Genomic DNA, 19,684 nt, shown 5'->3' with positions numbered 1-19,684 from the left:
CTATTGATCTTATCACTAATCTTCATACCACGAGTAAAGGGAATAAGAATATACTAGTATGTATCGACGCGCTCACGAGATATACAGAGTTGGTACCACTAACTAGTAAAAGTGCCAAGGATTGTGCAATCGCTCTCTTTGATAAGATATTTTGCAGATATTCTGCCCCACAGCTCATTATCTCTGATAATGGGACCGAGTTCAACAACTCATTAGTTCAAGAAATTTGTAACGCCTTTAAGGTAGAAAAGGTAGCGATACAGCCGTATCACCCAGCTAGTAATGGCTTAGTTGAAAGGAATAACAGGAAGGTTTTAGACGTATTGCGTCACACAGTAGGACAGGATCCTGACTGGGACGTCAATTTACCTTTAGTCAATTATCATTAAATGCAAGGCATCATACGAGTATTCGTGCAACTCCCATAAAAGCTTTGATGGGGATATGAACCCAGATTATCTTATGCATGGCTGAATCAGCCAATACAGCCTAATTACTCTGAAGATATCATGAAGATAAGAATCGGAAACTTTAAAGTAATACACAAGCAATTGCACAAGAATTTAGAAGAAGCCCAGCAGAATATGATAGAGAAGCATCAAGAAGGATTAAGGCCTGTAGACTACAAGAAATGGGGATGAAAGTCTATATTAAGAAGGAAGTAAGAAGTGTTTTATATTATTTAAGTTAGCCACAAAATTCACAGGATCCATACAAGGTCGTAGACGTACAAGAAACTAAGATAAAGGTTAAGAAATGAATAACCAAATGCCTTCCACTTATGCTGAATCATTAGAAGAAGAAGAATTTTGGATAAACAAGGACAAGGTCAAGAGAACCAAAGAAGTTGAAGAATCCGAAATGACAGAGCCGTCAGAAGACATTCCAGAAGAAGGAACTAGATATAACCTAAGAAATAGAAGAATCACTTTTCAGTGAAACCGAAGAACAAACCCATTAGTTCATCCAATTATTCCCATGTATTTATTTGATTTCTTTATTGCTAGTTTACCGCATCGGTCGACTTAGGAATAATCTTTTATTGTTGCAATTCTTACTTTAATTAGTTGGTTTGTCAGCAATTTTTTTTGGAGTTATGTGCACTAACTTCAAATTAATTTTGACTTGAAGGGAATTATTTGGGTATGTAAGAAACGATTCAATGCGCAGTATAAGAATTTCAAGACGTATATTAAGTTTTAATCGTTCATGAGAACATTCTTAGAAGTAAAAGAATAAATAAGACGGGTTAAGATAGACATTAAGAGATTTTTAAGATAAGAGAATTCGTTTTAGAAATGATCAAGATTTTGAAGGGGTAATTAATATACTTACTTTGTTCAAATCCATTAGATGTTGATTGATGAAAAAACTTACTAATAAGATATTAATTGATGAAGACTCACTAACAAGAAGTTAACTGATGAAGACTCATTAACAAGATAGTAGTTTTTGAAAACTTACAAACAAGATATTGATTGGTGAAAGCTTACTAATTGTTGTCACAGTAGAAGAAACCTACAAGTATTAACCACTAACCGGTTCCTTTAACTGAGTTGCCAATTTTGTTTTAGTATCAAGCAGTGAAGTTATATTGTTTAATATACAAGGTTACTCAGAAATTACAGTAAGAATGTCCAATGAAATTTTGCATAAACACAATACACAATCTCAGTAGGAAGTCAAGGACACACTTGTTATTGCATACAAATACACAAGGATATTTTCTCCCAGGACTTGTCTCCAAGCAGCAGGTCACAGCAAACAAGAAGCCATCAAGTGTCGTCAACAAAGAACGAAATTTACTTTTCCATAAAAGAAAAACGATATCCACCTAGATAGAATAGGACAGAGGACTGAACCAATCATGTACTGTAAACTTGGATAGTTACCATTATTTTTTTGCTTCTACCATGCATTTATATAACTTATGTGACTTAAGGGCTTATGTATGTTAAACTTTCAGTTTTTCTTGTTTTTGGTGATTTATTTTTTTTTTGCATTCAGTTTCATGTTTCTTAATGTGATTTACTCATATTTGAATTCAGTTTGATGATTCTTTTAATATTACTTAATCAAGTACTTGTTCATATTCATATTCAGTTTTTATGTTTCTCTGAATGTTACTTACTCAAGAATTTATTCATGTTTACATTCAATTTTGATTGTTGCCCTTAACGTTACTTAATCAAGGATTTGCTCATGTTTACATTCACTTTTGATGATTTTGAGTTAAAGTTTCAATATGATTTCCAAGAAGCATAAGTTAGGAGTCCTCTGGTAGGTATAATATTTGCTTCAGCTTAGTTAACGCTGTCAGAGTCAGCGAGGTAGCGGGCCGAGACTGTAATAGTGTGGCACAGTGTCGTTATTCCAAAAGACAATAACTTAATAATACTTAAGAAAAAGGCACGAAACGGATAATAAGAGAAGAGAAAGGAAAAGGAATAAGATAATGATTTTTCTTAGCGAAGGGATTTTGTTACTCCAAACATTAGGCTTTTAGCCATTAGACATCTGGTTTTCATCTCCCCCAAAAAAGCCTCTGTCCGTACCAGCGATTAGTGACCAACAAGAGATTATGGGCGACGAAGGATATCGCCCAGGCATCTTCGAGAAATTGGAAACTACTCTCATTAGCACCTATGACTAATCGGCGTTCCTTTCGTGAACAGGTCAGAGAGAGCCATCTGGCATACGTTAAAAAGGAATTCTATGACCCGTTGTTAGAAAGAGGGAAGTACCAAATTCTTAAAAGCTCCACCCTCCCAAAGGTAGGCCTCTAGTATCGACGAATCAAAAGCCATGAGTGTTGGTCATAAGACAGCCCAAAAGGGGTATCAACGAATGACCTATGAGGTTACCAAGGGATACGCCCCTAAGAAGCCAGGACATGAAGAAGGAGGCGTATACAAATTCAAAGCCTACGAATTACTGTAGAAGACCTGACAGGAAGGCGGTCTCGTATGAAGTTAATAGCCACTAAGACACAAAAAGTCTTTCAGAAAATGCCACACCCAGTCAGAATCCAAAAATCCAAAGGCGGGGCTAAGGAGATTTCAACTGAACAAAAAGGCGAGACAGAGAGAGAGCAGGCAGAGAAAAGAGAGCAGAGAAAAAAGGGGAACAGAGAAGTCAAGAGAAGACAACGACAAAGAGGGGAACGAGAGGGGAGAACCAGTGGCGCAGCAACAGGCAGAGAAGAGAGAGAAAGACAGAAGAATCCCAGAAGAAGAACAGGTGCAAAAAGTGTGGTGTGCGAATCAATCAAAGACAGTGAAAGTGACAATCAATACTCAGTAAAATTCCCTCGTGCCTATAGACTCGTAATTACAACAAGTGCCAATTAAGTTTTATCAGTCCAAGAGCCCAGTAACTCAGAAGGTGGAAAACATGTGTAAGAACCCCTAACGAAGAAGAATAAACTTAATGCAAAGAAACATATCAATTAATTTCTCATCCTAACAGAACCCCTTTACCTAATTCCCCAAAGTACAGCCTCCACGGCACACGTTTACTTAGATCTGTGCAAAGAAAGTAAGTACCGTCACATATATATATATATAGCATGCGTAAATAATAAATAAACAAATAAAATATGTGTATATGTATATGTGTGTATGTATATATATATATATATATATCTATATATATCACATATATATATATATATATAAGATATATATAATATATATATATAACTATATAATATATTATATATAATAATATATAATATATATATATATATATATATATATATATATTATTTGTTACGTGCGTGGCTGAGTGAGATTTATCATTTACTCTAAAATTAACTGACATCTGACAAGACTGCGTGCAATGCAGTTAACAATAGAGAACAGGGGAAGAAAAAGTATTAAAAATTACGGATTTACAGAAAATGCAGTTACATTTAACCAAGATTATTATTGTCGCTCAGAAGAATTTTACAAAGGAACTGAAGGCACTAGCTCCAGAGTTTAAAGGAATAAATTTCTTGTTCAATTATCACATATCATAAAATGATAGTTAACAGCAGCTCCTCATTCTTTCACCCTAGGACTTGAAATAGATGATTACTCCTTGGCAAATTCTGCAAATTAAGGATGCACTGTAATTCTCGATCTAAATGCGCGTCATGTAATTTGGAGCTGTGTACGGCAGAGAGGATAAGTAACTTAACACTGTTATGAGTTAGCGATATATAAATGTAACACTCGTGGATGCAATTCACAAATATTTTCGTCACTTCACTTATTCTCTGAAGGAGATGCAAAGGAGAATTGAGTTATATATTATGAGAGCAAACAGTAATTAAGGTAGGAAAAGAATTGTGTCGAAATAAATTTCAAAACCAAACTGTACCTTGTTCTTTGACAATTGGAGTCTTGGAGTTGGGCCAGCACCAGGTAATGGGGGAGAGGAGTCTCGAACCCGGACAGTAAGAGAGGGGGAGGAGTGACCAGGAAATCACCTGGTGTGTACAGGACTGAGTCTGCTACGTTTGTTTGTTAGTTTGTTTGTATGGTGTTTTTACGCTGCATGGAACCAGTGGTTGTTCAGCAACGGGACCAACGGCTTTACGTGACTTCCGCACCACGTCGAGAGTGAACTTCTATCACATGAAGTACACATCTCTCTCCCCTCAGTGGAGTGACCGAGAATCGAACTCGCAGCCACAGAGGTGATACGATAACACCATACCAACCACGCCACTGAGGCGCTGAGTTGCGGTGAATGTCCATAAAAGAGCCCGACTCACTGCTCGAGCCATCTTTTCTCTCTCCTTTCTTTGTCTCATGTTTGTCACATCTTGGCACCAGCTTTCTTGGAGGTGTTGACGGTTGCCTGGAAATAAAATTTGAACGACAGCACCAGGTGTGGGAAACAGATGACTATGGTGGGTTCATTTAGCTATAGGAGAGGCGGAATTTGGGGGGAGAAGCGAAGTAGGAGAATCTGCCATGTCGAACTTTTAATGACTAAGGGAAGAGGTAGGCATGGCTTCTGTGTGCTGATGTGGGTGGTCTTGTTTTTTCCGAGTGAAAAAAATATTGTACTTATATTTCAGTTCAAGATTTCTTAAACTGAGGGCTTCACATACATCTCATGTATGTATGTTACAATATATATATATATATATATATAATATATATAAGTATATATATATATATATCTATATTTTATATATAATATATATATATCTTATATTTTATATATAAGTATATCACACACTATATATATATATATATATATATATATATATATATATATATATATATATATATATATATATATATATATATATATATATATATATATATATATATATATATATATATATATATATATATATAACCTAGAGACCAAAGGGCAGATGTGGAAAGGCTCGCGAACAACAAATTGCATTTATTGTGGTCGACGGCGTTTCGAATGAATCCACTGCATTTTCAAGGCTGCTATGACATAATTTTGTTTAATAACAATTAGAACGTCACTACATAAAATTATAGACTAAACTAATCTCTTAAAATAGTTTAAAACATACCTACCCAGTACATGCATAAAAGTGATTAAACATAAAAAGGTAAAACTGCCAGGAAGTAAACCGAACAGTAGAAAAAAAATCAAATATAAGGAGTCACTCTGCAATCTTCAAAACGTAGATTGATATGAAAAACTTTGAATTAATAGCCTTAGCCCAACACGACGACGAACTTACACCTTTACAGTCAATTTTACATTAAAGCACTCGTTCCCTCATTAAATGCCCAGACGTCTTCCACACCCTTTTTTTCCTTTGTAAAAAAAAAAAATTTTTTTTTTTCTACTGTTGTTCACGTCCTACCAGTTTTACCTTTTTATGTTAGTCACCTTTACCTTATGTGTTAGCCATGTATTGGTAGGTATGTTTTAAAGTATTTATAGAAATCTATCTTTGTCTTTATAATTTTATGTAGTGGTTCTTAATTTTATTAAACAAAATTATGTGTCATTGCAGCCTTTAAATGCAATGGATTATTGGGAAACGCCGTTGGCCACAATAAATGCAGTTAATTATTCGTGAGGCGTTTTATCTGCTCTTGGTCTCCGTATACTGACTGGGCTTCTGCCTTTATCATCCAACTGACAAAAGAAAAACTATAGTGTTCCAGGCATTGTTCCAATTGATCCTTGTCGTATCCTATTATAGTAGAAATGGCATTTTAGCATCGTAAAAACAGCTATTCAACAGTAGTTTGTGGATATAGACACAAAATTCAGGACAACTAGTTTATATGTATGTATATGTATATGTATAAGTATATATATATATATATATATATATATATATATATATGTAGTATGTATGTATGTATGTATATGTAAATATATATGTATATTGGAAATATAATTATTATTAGGAAAAGCGCACAGACATACACAATAGATTCTAATTACAACGCGTATCGTTGTTCCATTAAAGAAACTTTCACAAGCTTTTTGACGAATAAAGCAATTTCCCTTCTCAGAAAGGAAGGACACTATCATTACTGCCGGATAAAATGGAGTACTCAAGTGATATGGGATTTCATTATAAATATCGCGTCAAAGGGAAACGATATTTACGGTAAAACCAGTCCATTACAATTTACGTAAAATCTAATAATTCTGTAGTGATGTTAAAAAAAAACCCCAGTTGCAGTGTTGTGTGCCCCCGCATTCCGACGGCGTGAAGAGAAACTTTACACTACGATGACGTAAATCACATGATTCTTATGATTATTCCTATGAGTACCTCACCTCGCCTTGCTCCTTCGAGAATTCACAGATTTTAGATATTTTAAGAGTTATTTTGTTTGTTCAGGCACAGACATCAAACGTTTTATCTAGGTTGTAAATTAGCAGAATACTCTGGTAGATATTCATCTTTGACACTGAAGAGACTAGTTCCTTACCTCGAAAAGGTATTTAATACTTCTAAGGAAAACACCACAAGTGACACTCAACCTCTTGCAGAAGATGGACTGGTAACAGAAAACGCCAAACTCGTGGAGTCGGTATACTGAGGTTTTCGTGATAGTATTGTAACAGTCGTGTGTGAAAGAGTGAATGGCTCCATCGAGAATACTGCCTATGGTGGGCATTCACATTAGGCACCTCAGCGGAACCGAATGATAGTTATTGTCCTCCTCCATCCTTACAACCATCACGCATACCGAAACCTTTAGTTAGAAAATACAATTTTGCCGAAAGCCAAGAGCTGGGACCTGCGAGGTCATTCAACACTAAACGGAAAACTGAGAGTAAAAGGTTACAAAGGCGTAACAGGGGGAAACCCTCAATGTAGTTGCACTATGAAGCAACTGTTCGAAGCGGATGGAGAGTAAGATACGAAAGGAGGTACGGCAAAAAGAAAGAGGGCCTGCAGCTATGGGCCGAAGGGACGCTGCAAAGAACCTTAAGCAATGCCAACAGTGCACATGCGAGGTGCACTGATGGCACTGAGCCCTTACGGGGGCGACCTTAGTTGCCGTGGGATATCCCACTTGACTCGAGGTAAGAACCACCTCCATCAGCTGTGGAAACCATAAACTTGTAGAGTTTACGATATGAGGTTTTTCCATCATTATAATTTAGGGAAGCAGCTCTCAGTCACTCTAGAATTACTCCCCAATCATATGATGCAACTTTTCCTAAAGAGGTCTGTCTCGGCCATTTGTCAAAGTTGTTCTTTGAGATTATTTGATTTCATCAGTATCTTTGCATTCCCGAGCAACTGGTTTTAGCCTTTCTTAAATCTTTAAACGTGATTTTTGGCATCAAACATGTTTGGCATTTATGATTCTGAAGAAAGAAAAATCACGGCGTCGACGACCATCTAGTCGTTGTAACGCCAAATTGCATTAACAAACCATGACAATCAGGCAATAAAAGTCACAAGTGCGCATTCCTCTTACTGTTCCTGTAACTCTCTCTCTCTCTCTCTCTCTCTCTCTCTCTCTCTCTCTCTCTCAAAGCACGATCTTCACAGCATTTTAATCGTAATCTCATACTACTTCAAACATCGCAAATTTTTCCTATCGGAAAACCAACTCAGCCATCCAACTGATAAAAGAAAAATAATTGTGTTCCAGACATTGTTCCAATTGATCCTTGTTGTATCCTATTATAGTAGAAATGGCATTTTAGCATTGTAAAGACAGCTATTCAACAATAGTTTGTGGATATAGACAACTAAAATACGTAAGGATGCATACATTCATACATGTATGTATGCAACCACACAAGCATTCCAGATTTCACATTTAATTCCTTCAAGCCAAAGAAATAATCGACAAAGCTTGAATAATAAGTAAGACCTAAATAGAGGGAGGTGAAGCTTGACACACACGTTTGGCAGATAAAGTTTTAATATAAGAGATAAGAAGCAAATATGAGAGATGACTTCGCCCTCATATGAGACAATTCGTTGTGCTCGAGTGTTAAGGAATACGACGATAGCAAGTGATCCCTGCATTCTTTAGCACGGTGACCTTTCGTCTTTATTTGCAAGGGGATGTACGTACAAGTCAAGACATAATCATTTAACGAATGACGTCACGAGGACGTCCCGTGAGCGACCACTATTTCGAGCGGTCATTTTCGATCACATATTGCACTCGGGACATCGCTCGAGTGGGTCGCCAAAGGCGAGAGCCTCTACCTCGAGTGTTTTGTTTCTTGTTTTCCAGTCTCCATTTCTGATTTCTCTTGCTCCTATTTCTTTCTGCATCGAGTATCCTTCATTCTCATCAACTGTTTTTCTTTTTCCTTGACCCCTTGATCTCTCATCTCACGTATTAGACATAATGCCTTGGCTTACCTCTGGAGCACTGAGGACACTGAGAATGGCCAAGACACTTAATGATGCATCAACACCGTGATGTCAGATATTCATAATAAGCAATAAACTACTTAATTGCAGCGAAACCTTGGAAAAAGAAAAGAAGAGTAAATCACCAAAATCCAAAGGGTTTTCTCTTTAAATCCTTTGACCTAGACTTGGCTCTCACAAAGGTTTTGAGTTTCGTTGTGACTGAAAGCAATGCTGAGCCACCAATCGGACACAAAGCATTCTAGGAATTCGAGGGAAAAAAAAACAAACACACAGATACAGCAGTGTTGTTGATATAAATACAGTCAGGAAATATGAGCAATGGGATTTCATGTACGGTGGAATTATCACACATTAAGTGGACTTCTTGAACGACGTCAACTCAAAACTATCAAGTGTTAGAAAAGCGTTCAATTTCAAGAATGATTATTCAACGGGTCTTGAGTCATGAGACATTCAAACAACCAGAGTCCACAGCATATTAAAGAGGCTCTCGATCTGGGGGACTAGATGATACACGACATCTTCCCAGATTTTTTGTTTTTTCCTTCTTAATGAGATACATTGAGGTACAATGAGGTGCATTGTTGCTTCACTGGTTGAGAATGTGTGTCAAAGCGCAATGATCCAGCGAACTTCACTGCAGTTTTATTTCTTATAATTAAAGAACGTTTTTTGTTCACCTTTCTGATTTGAGACTTTTTTCACTGCTTATATACAAACAATTGTGAACTTTTAATTTGGGCTAAATCCTTCAGAGAGTAAGAAAAGGAAACCATCTTGTTTACCATTAAAGACAGGAGATTCACACAGAAGAGTGCTTACAGCCTCCATTTAATCATGACAACCTCTCACACACATTTTTATAGATACACATATAAAAAAACTATACGATCTCTCCATGGCCGGAGATCCAAATGAAAAACCATATAAAGATATTCTGACTCCCGGGAGAAATTCAAATCCGCATCCGGAATACCAGAACGAGCTCACGACATCCACCAGACTACGAAGAAAGGCACAAATCTATTCAATTCCTGCTCATTTATCTTTCCAATTCAAATACACATACAAGAATTGGCTGGCACAGACCCACCTTCATCATCAGAGCCAAGTGTTTAAACGTTCATTGCTTTTAGGCTAATTGTATAGTCAGAATCTACCGGTCAATTTTTACCAGATATGGTGGTAACTGATTAAGAGGCCATTATGTTTTTACAATAACATACGTATTATATATATAATATATATATATATATATATATATATATACATATACAAAAATATATATACATTTCTTCATATACATGATATATATTATATATATCCATATATGTGTATGGTAGGTTGCAGCCAGGTTAGAAAAGGCGTGGGGCTAGCAACAGCATCTCATATGACTAGTTTAAAGTGGCATTAGTTTGCAGTGGATTTCTATAGTATATATATATATATATATATATATATATATATATATATATATATATATATATACAGTGGAATATTCCAGCGATGGCATAAGGCAATTATAATCAATCTGAATTGGGACACTTGAGGCTTTGCCTTCTATGATATTATCAGCAGCGAATTATGATCGAGAAGTTAAACGAACTAAATTGTTACCTTAAACAATTTCTGCAAAAATCTAAGTTTTGTATTTGTTCTACGTCATAAACAAAAAACAATAACGAAACAATTTAAAAACCATGAAGAGCTAGTAACACTAGAATAATTAAAGAAATATAAAAACTACGCTTCAATAATTTATTAAAATATAAAATCTAAAAAGTAAACAGTGCATAAATTCAGGGTCTACAACACCAAGATAAAATACGATAATTTCGTCTAAGTCATTTCTACTAAGCAAAGTCATCTCATTAGCCCAAAAGCAACAAAAAGAAGTATTGCCTCTCACCGTACGATTGATTTCATTCTAAAAACATGCTTGAGAAGTGGCCTGGAGGATAATGCCTCTCATTAGCGACTCTCTCTCTCTCTCGTCTCTCTCTCTCTCTCTCTCTCTCTCTCTCTCTAGATAGCAGGTTTAGTTTCAGCGTCAAGAGTTTTATAAATGAAGTATCTAGTCGAATTCGTGTGGAAATATATCAAAATGCATGTGGAGCACATGAACGCATATACAATTATATAACTCAACTCACACCGTTATAATTACTAATGTTGTAACTAATTGTAAACATTTTTTTTCATATGTAGTACATAAACAAGAATTAATACATAAACAGCTGTAGATATAAAATACAACAAAGTATATATATATATATATATATATATATATATGTGTGTGTGTGTGTGTGTGTGTGTGTGTGTGTGTGTGATATATATATGTATGTATGTATATATATACATATATATAATATATAGATATATATATATATATATATATATATATCGAGCTACAATGTCCTTTAATATGTAATTCGCTCTACCTCGGAATTAATATATTTTCATATATGCTTAACCGAAGGGGAATTTTTTCTCGATAATAGACTTGCCTGGATCGGAACGCGAACCAGGATCCTTTCAAGTCCAGGAACGTCAATGAATCACGGAAAAGTGATATGACTTTTATATATATATATATCTATATATATATATATATATATATATATATATATATATATATACATACACACACACATATATATATATATTTACTTTGTTGATTTTAACAGCTGTTTATGTATTAATTCTTGTTTATGTACTACATATGAAAAAAAAGTGTTTACAATTAGTTACAACATTAGTAATTATAACGGCGTGAGTTATATAATTGTATATGCGTTCATGTGCTCCACATGCATTTTGATATATATATATATATATATATATATATATATATATATATATATATATATATATATATCGAGAAAGAATGTTTGACTGAGTGAGCTCTTAGGAGGGGTTCAGACTTGATAATGCACAAGGTCATGACATAATCTGTAAACTAAGACTGCTAAAGGTTCGAGAAAACGGGGTGTATGGTCAGCACAGGGCGAAAAACGAAAGAATGTGACACAAAAGAAGACTAAGCTTTCAGATTGAAGAAATACGATATTGCCGTCATTAAGCGACAGTGAACTGAGAACGGGGTATGTGAGTAGAGGGTAGTTCGCCTTGCTGATAATGAGACTTCTGGAAGTTTTCTGTCTTGTTCTAAACTTATTCTAAGGGCGATTCAAATGTCTATGAGTGACGCTTTCTTAGGCTCTTGACGCTGAAACTAACCCTGCAATCTAGAGGCAGTTGTCCTAAAGACTGAGAGGGCAGCATGAGCTCAAAGGTAAAACAGCGGGAGATATAAAGTTCCAGACACTCGGTAAGCTTGACGCTGTGCTTATTAGGCCAAACTGAATGCATCAGATCACAGTCAATAGACTGGTTCGATATTAACAAAGGAAGGTGCTCATGCAATTCTCTGAATACTAAAACAGGAGAGAGAGAGAGAGAGAGAGAGAGAGAGAAGAGAGAGAGAGAGAGAGAGAGAGAGAGACTATCATCATGAAAAGCAAAATTATTGAGCTTTACGAAGTTGCAGACACAGTAAAATAAAAACACGAAGGATTTGAAGCGTGGAAAGCATACTTGCAGTATAGGTACGGGAAGGCCAGTGTAAAAGAAAAAATTAAATAAACGATTACAACTCTCAGATGAACAACAGACCATTATCATCCTTCTCCAGTCCATCAGCTGGCTCCTGTCACTGAGAGTTTATACTTTTCTTCTGTTATTTGTTCTCCTGTAAAAATTTCTCCTGATAATTTTGTCTCTAGTTTCGTGTTGGATGCTCGTTACGTATTCATATCGTGCTATTTCTCCGGGTAACTTATCACTTAAGTCTGTGTACCATTAAAAAAATCACACACACACACCAAAGCAACTATTCTCTCTACCGTTCTCATTCCACTGAAATAAACTAATTCATTGCTTAATGCTAATTTACACGTTCTAAAATTAATCCTCAAACCTAAATGAACACGACTTCTTTAACAGTGGGCCCTTCTTGGTCAAGCCACTCCCCCCTCCCTACCTACCCCTTGCGCAAAAACTTTCCTTTTCTCCTTTTTCTTGTTTTCTTCGGGTCTGGACTAATAAAGGGCATGAGGTTATCAGTCCCACTGTCCTGTGTCCTCCAAGAAGCTAGTCCTTTATCACCAAAGGAATCATAGCACCTCGCAATGGCTCTCATTCAGTTTGGCTGGATCAGTTGCTGGACTCAAGGACAAATTTTCTTAAGAGAAAAAAAATCCAGTATTTAAATTCTTCTTTTTATTGGTCCTCGAAAAAGAATTTATGATCGAGTGGTACATGCTTCATAATATTATGCTGGTCCGTTTGCGTGAACCTTTTGAATAATTTTTTACTAGACTATTCTCATCGTTAGCATTCTTTAAGGAACTTGAATTCATTCTTATTCTTTTAATAGGCTTTTCCTTTCCTTTTTTTCTGTATTCTCTCCCGTTATCCTCCACGACTTACGTTAGCCAAAAGAGAAAAAACACAACAAATGTAAAGGAGAATTCATCTCGTAAGCATCAGAGCAACATCTAAAGCTTCTGTTCAGAAAAGCCGCTCCTACACAAGAGATACAATCAGCCGTCCTGAGGGAGAAATATAATTAATTCTTTTGACCAGTTATTCGCCGTCACCCACCTTCATCAAATGAAGCAAACGGAGAAAAAATAATTATAAAATAAAATAAAAAAAATCTGTCTGCTAACCTAAAGTTTCATAGAGTTGTCTGGGCAGGTACCACACCTCAAGAAGACCTTTGTGTCTCGGGGTACTACTACTGCTACGTGTGTAGCCCAGTCCACGGGCGCACTCTGATGCTATCATACCCACAAGCGCATATAAAAACCCGCCCACCCACCCACCCACCCATCCGCCCACTGAACCCAACTCCAGTCATCTTCTTCGACTATTCTTCTTCGCACATCACTAACATTTTCTCCGTCGACTATCCAACGGTGCGTTTTATATCACGACGACTTCCCCTTCAAATTTGCATACTGGCAAGGCAAACCGACTCGGGGAGGACCCAACCAACCCTATCGTTAAACTTCCTCCTCCAAACGACAACTTCCTCATTACTCGATCGTGGATCCGACCTCGTTCATTTAAAAGTCCTTAAGACGTTCCTCTAGAGTCCCTCAGACGAGTCCGTTAAAACGATTTTCGAAAGTCACAGTGACGTGGTAAAAAAAATTTTTCTTTTTCTTTTTCCAAGAATCATTCGTGATAGCAATGATGAGTCGGTGCTGGAGCCCTGCTCTTCCTGACCCAGGTTCGAACCGTTAAGGCGATGCTAGTTTCATTATTTCACAGATTCATACTCAAAAAGGTTAGCAAAAACAAACCGTAGGTATCGAGAAGTTCAGAGATCTCTTTGTATGCCCATTACTGTATTTACACGAGACCGTTTGGTATTTTTCACGTCACATTTTGACGTAGAAGGGTCCTTTCTGACAATTCTTAAATGACACTTCATTCGAGGGGTCATCCTTTAGCGTTTCTTTTTCAAACGCTCTTAATGCTGTTTGAAATTTGAGGTGTTTAATTTGAAAAGTCATATTTAGCATCTGCACAACAAACCATTCGATTTGAGGGAATCTTTTCTTGCCTTCTCGTATCAGGGCTTTCCAGTTGAAGGGTCTTGCGTTTCTTGTTGCCATTTTTATTTTCACAGTTGCATTTTTTACTTTTTTTGGGGGGGAGGCTGGTATTTTGCCTTAACTGTCCAAAGGCTATTTTATTTGATGGGCAGTATTTTTTGGAGATGGTAATATTTTCCGCTTATTGTGCAATTTTGCGTTGTTGCCTACAAGATATTTTACCTCTGGGCCGCATTTCACATTTTTGTACAAAGAAATTCTAATTCGATGGTTCACGTTATATATATTTTTTCCAATATGGCAGCGATGATGATGCAAAGACCTCCTGACGTTTCTGTAAGTAGTATTTTTTATTTCGAGAACCCACTTTGCTTCTTCCATTCGCCCACTCGCTCAATCCACCTGTCGTCCCCACCCACTGAATATATCTTAACCAGGAGGAGCAACCAGCCTCCCACCGCCCACCTCTGTCTTCCAAATCCCTCTACAAACAAGACGCCGCTGTACACTCCATGCCCGAGTTTGTTCGTCCATGCGCGTGCACGCTCGTCTGTCTGGAGATGGAGGAATGCTGCTTTGTGTCCCGTCCGCTTGTTGAGGCTGACCGAAAACTCTATGTTCTTGGCCTCTCTCCTACATGTGCCTTTCCTTTTCCTACCGTCACTTTCATTTTGTTTCTACTTGACTGTCTTCAAACTCTAGGACTCTCTCTCTCGTTTTTACACACAAACACACACACACACACACACACACACACACATATATATATATATATATATATATATATATATATATATATATATAGATAGAGAGAGATAGAGAGATATAGAGAGAGAGAGAGAGAGAGAGACGTAAATACTTATCTATGAATACATTTATGCCGTGCAAAAATATGCAAAACATCTTGTGCCAATAATGCGCATTTGCGATTGCGTCACTTGCTGTATATTATCCTTGAGTCTGCCAACTTCTTTTGGTTATTATCCTGTTTATAATTTACAATTCTTGTGTGATATTGTGTGAAATGGTTACCTCCTGTCTGCAATATGACCCGATATTAACATTTTCCATTTATTTTCTTTTTCATTCCAGAGAGACTCCTGCAGTATCTGTGGGTCTCGGCTGGTGACCCCTGAGAACACCGAAGGAGACAGAGATGCAAGAGAAAGAAAGATATTACTTGAGAGAGGTGCGCTGAGAAACGAGGTAAAAACATTCTTCTCTCGGGCGATGATTTCCCTCTGGAAAACAGCATAAAGTTATAATGAAGTCAGGGAATTCAGTCCAAATACCCTCCGATATGGACGCCGCAATCAGTCACCCTCTGAAGATGTGGATATGATCGCCTCAGAAACACCAGATCAAAAATGCTCTTCAGGTTGGCGTTGTTGGTAGTTTTCATGGCGGGCTTCATCAGTCGTTCCCTGTCCTCGCATTACACCCTGCCCGTCACCGTCCCCCTCAGGTTTGAATTACCTGGAAGCTTCATTGACGTGAGACCACGGAACGCCAACAGGAATGGCACTGCTCGCACGAACAACCACCTACCGGCTGAGGTTGAGGTCGAGGATACAAGCGACCATTTGTTGGCGGGCAACGATGACGATTCTAACGGAAAGAAGAAGACACACAAACGGATTTTCTTTGATGATGACGACGAAGACGAATACGATTCACTTCTGATGAATTACGAAGGGTACGCGGGGGCGTCCAAATGGCACCAGAACAGCAACGTGAGGAGGAACCGAAATTACAACAGGGCGAACTCCACCTCTCGTCATTCCCCCAAGAAGAACAACTGGACCAACGTCAGACGAATCCATAACAAAGGAGGCAGGGCGCCCAAGTATCCCACCAACAGGAAATCCAATGCTCCCAACAGACGTGAGTAGCTAAAACCCTTATTTTCTCTCTCTCTCTCTCTCTTCTGATAGACGTTCGCAATATCATGTGCCATATGGAATACAAATTTAACACAAAAACGTTAGAAAAGTAGTCAACGATCTCACATCTATCTATCGAAGAGGATGTCAAAAGTATTTCATTTCTAGTAGAAATCAAATAGTTGTACAAGTTATTGGTATATTTATGAGAAACGATCTGTAAAACTTCTAATGAGCAACTTGACATCTACTGAATCGTGATCTGACTCGAGCCCTTTGGCTGACAGACATCATTGTGTCGTCTGATGACGCTGATGATGATGGAGACAGAATTTTGTTGCTCCTTTCATCAGATCTGAACAGAGTAGTTCGAGCTAACGCAACATCCGTACGTGACACCTCTGTGTTTCATCAAAATGCTCGATAAAAATGATGAATGCAGATTCTTAGCAAAAACTTACAATCCTACTTATCAATGGTGCCCTACGATCTAAATGGTTGCGTTATGCTGGCGCTGCTCTAATTTGGAATCTTGTTTCGTGAATTACAAAATGAATGATATACCAAAGGTACGATTGTTAAATCATGATCCAATAATTAAGCCAGATGCAAAAACAGCCTTTCGAAGAAATTCCGTACAGCAGCAGCAGCGCATTCGTCATCTTGCGTAAGAGTTACGGTGGTACCTGATCCACTACTGCTTGGCGAGACAGGTCTCTCATCAGGATGTACGATAGTGTTCGACTCGCCGATACACTCGTTTTGATAACAATTGCTGAAGATTTTCTCTCAAGATCATTTGTTTTGTTAATGTACCAAAAAATTTATTTCTTGGGTATCAGTCACTCGTGATTATGTTACTGGAGTCAATCGACTCTATTTTGCGCTATTGATTTCCAATTTTTTTCCTCTCTCCTACGCTCTTCCGTGTTACTTTCTTTTTATTTTGATTTGGTTGTTGCAAAATTTGTCATCTAGCGTGTCGGGATAATTCAAAGGGTATAATTACGTACTACTTACCTAACTCTACATAGAGATATGAATGGAATTGCTTCCATAACCAGGAACTATGGACTGCCCTAGAGCGAGAGCCCCTGGCATTCATTCATCTAAAACGAACGACGAGCAATCCTAGAAGCAAGAAAGCTGCCGTAAGATAGACAGACAGCTGAATGGGGAAGTGGGCTAATGGTGGTTTGAAGCGCTTCTGGTGGGCCTTCTAAATCTAGCAGCTGAACATGGTGCCCAGCTTTAAGGGAAATTTCTGCACATAAGGTTCATCCTGATTTAGCAGTTAAAAGTATGAATGTAGCAGTAACGACGGACTTTCTATTCTCTCTCCATGTCCTGGAAAACAAGCTTCACAAACCTAGCCTCACGAGTGAGACATTCGGGATCGATTCCCTGGGGAATGTGGGAAATGTAGGCCATGTCATCCCAAATAAACAAGACACAGAAGTTACCTCCTCGGATCATACAAACTGCCAAAGTGTTAATGAAATTTCAGTACAAAAGTTGTACTTTACAAACGATAGCTGCACATATAACCACTTAAAGCATATTGCATCATATATTGAAAATATCTTAATAAAATAGCAACACATACAAGTTTAAACGCATGCAAATAACAGCGACTCAAGCGTAAGTAACCTGAATATAAGTGAAATATAGTCTACTAGTGAATGACAATACGACAGTTAAGCATAAACACACAACACTTCATTTATACACAATTACTCTTCAGATATTCGCATATTTACGTGCACGAGAGTTAGGCGTGCAAACACAAACCAAATATATATATAATAATAAACAAAGAGAGGCGTATGCAAGCGACCCAAACTATCTTACTGTTTTAGAGTTGAAACCTCCTGTTCTCACATATTCACTCCAGGACAACAATAAGCTGGACCTCCCAATGAGAACTTTGCACCCACAAATATCTACTGACCCAAAATTCGTGACGTGACTCAGTGACCACAAAGAGGCTCTTCATAAAGGAATACCCACAGGGACTATTGATGACATTAAGAGCCATCTTGTCCAATAACGGGAATGCACAATGTCAAAGGCCACATTAAAAAAAATGCATTCTATTACCTAAAATTTTTTGCTTCGAAACCACACAGAGACAGATCGATCAATATATATGATTTGACCATTTCCACTCGTTACGGTTTGATGTGTGATTGGGTAGAGGAATAAATGTTCTTTGAACGTTTACCATTCGAAATCACGTAAGTATGTAAGAAGGTAAACAGACAAATAAGTAAATCTCTCTAAATTAAATATGAAGGTACACAAAAGACAGACAACATATATATATATATATATATATATATAATATATATATATGAAGTGTATGCATACATGTGTTCACATATACATCGAAAACATACGCTGACATACACCTACTGCAGTTGTAAACAATATATATTCACATCGATAGACTTGCTAGTGCTACACACACAAAAGAATACAAGTGAGTGTCAGCGGTGAGTAGCCCCATCACCCAGTCTTCTCAAAAGCTCCATTCTCCCTCAGGGTCACAAATAACGATTCAACGCCACGATCTTATTAACCAGTGAGTGTCGTCTTGTAGTCTTTCGCCACATTGATCCCGTTTACGACCACAGGCAGCCCTTTGTGTCGCCAGATTAATTTCCCTCTTCGCAGGTGATTTCGGCCTCACTTGTGTTGCTAATGAGGTGATAAGAGGGTCGTCTGTTCGATGGACGGCTCTCTTAATTGATGCCGGAGAGATAATCTGATGAATATCTCCGGATTGGTTTCAACCTTGATGTTTTGATGCCCTCCTTTGTCAATATAATATATATATATATATATATATATATATATATATATATATATATATATATATATATGTATGTATATATATATATATATATATATATATATAGTGTGTGTGCTGTGTTTTGTGTGTGACAAACATCACTGTATCACATAATATCAGACTCACTATACATCAGGAAAATCACACCCACGGGAAAATATAAATGATAATATAAGTTCTTCTACAGTGGTCAAGTCAACGATTCTAATAATAATACTTTTACCAGGTTATACTTTCCTTTGGGTATATCTATTCCCGCTCACCTCGGAATTAATATCTTTTCTATATGCTTAACCGAAAGAATAATTTTTTCTCGATAATAGACTGCCTGCCAGGGCGCGAAACATGATCCTTTCAATCCCGGAACGTCAGTGAAGCTTTTTACCTACTACACCAGCGAGTGGTTAGCGGTAAAAAGAAATTCACTAGTTCCTGAATTTGAAAGGTCCATGGGTTCGCG

General features: G+C 37.3%; 1 protein-coding gene across 1 annotated transcript in view; it reads left to right on the top strand.

Annotated features, from left to right (window-relative positions):
- The window catches only part of LOC135219735 (cysteine-rich venom protein-like), a 217,769-nt gene that overhangs the window by 42,749 nt on the left and 155,336 nt on the right, over positions 1-19,684 (top strand). The window contains exon 2 of the mRNA XM_064256742.1: positions 15,580-16,371. Within this exon, the coding sequence (XP_064112812.1) occupies positions 15,855-16,371 (517 nt within the window). The 5' untranslated portion in view covers positions 15,580-15,854. The remainder of the gene's footprint in view (positions 1-15,579; positions 16,372-19,684) is intronic.

Source organism: Macrobrachium nipponense, chromosome 1 (assembly GCF_015104395.2).
Source record: "Macrobrachium nipponense isolate FS-2020 chromosome 1, ASM1510439v2, whole genome shotgun sequence".
NCBI lineage: Eukaryota > Metazoa > Arthropoda > Malacostraca > Decapoda > Palaemonidae > Macrobrachium > Macrobrachium nipponense.
This window is presented reverse-complemented; position numbering and strand designations above follow the sequence as displayed.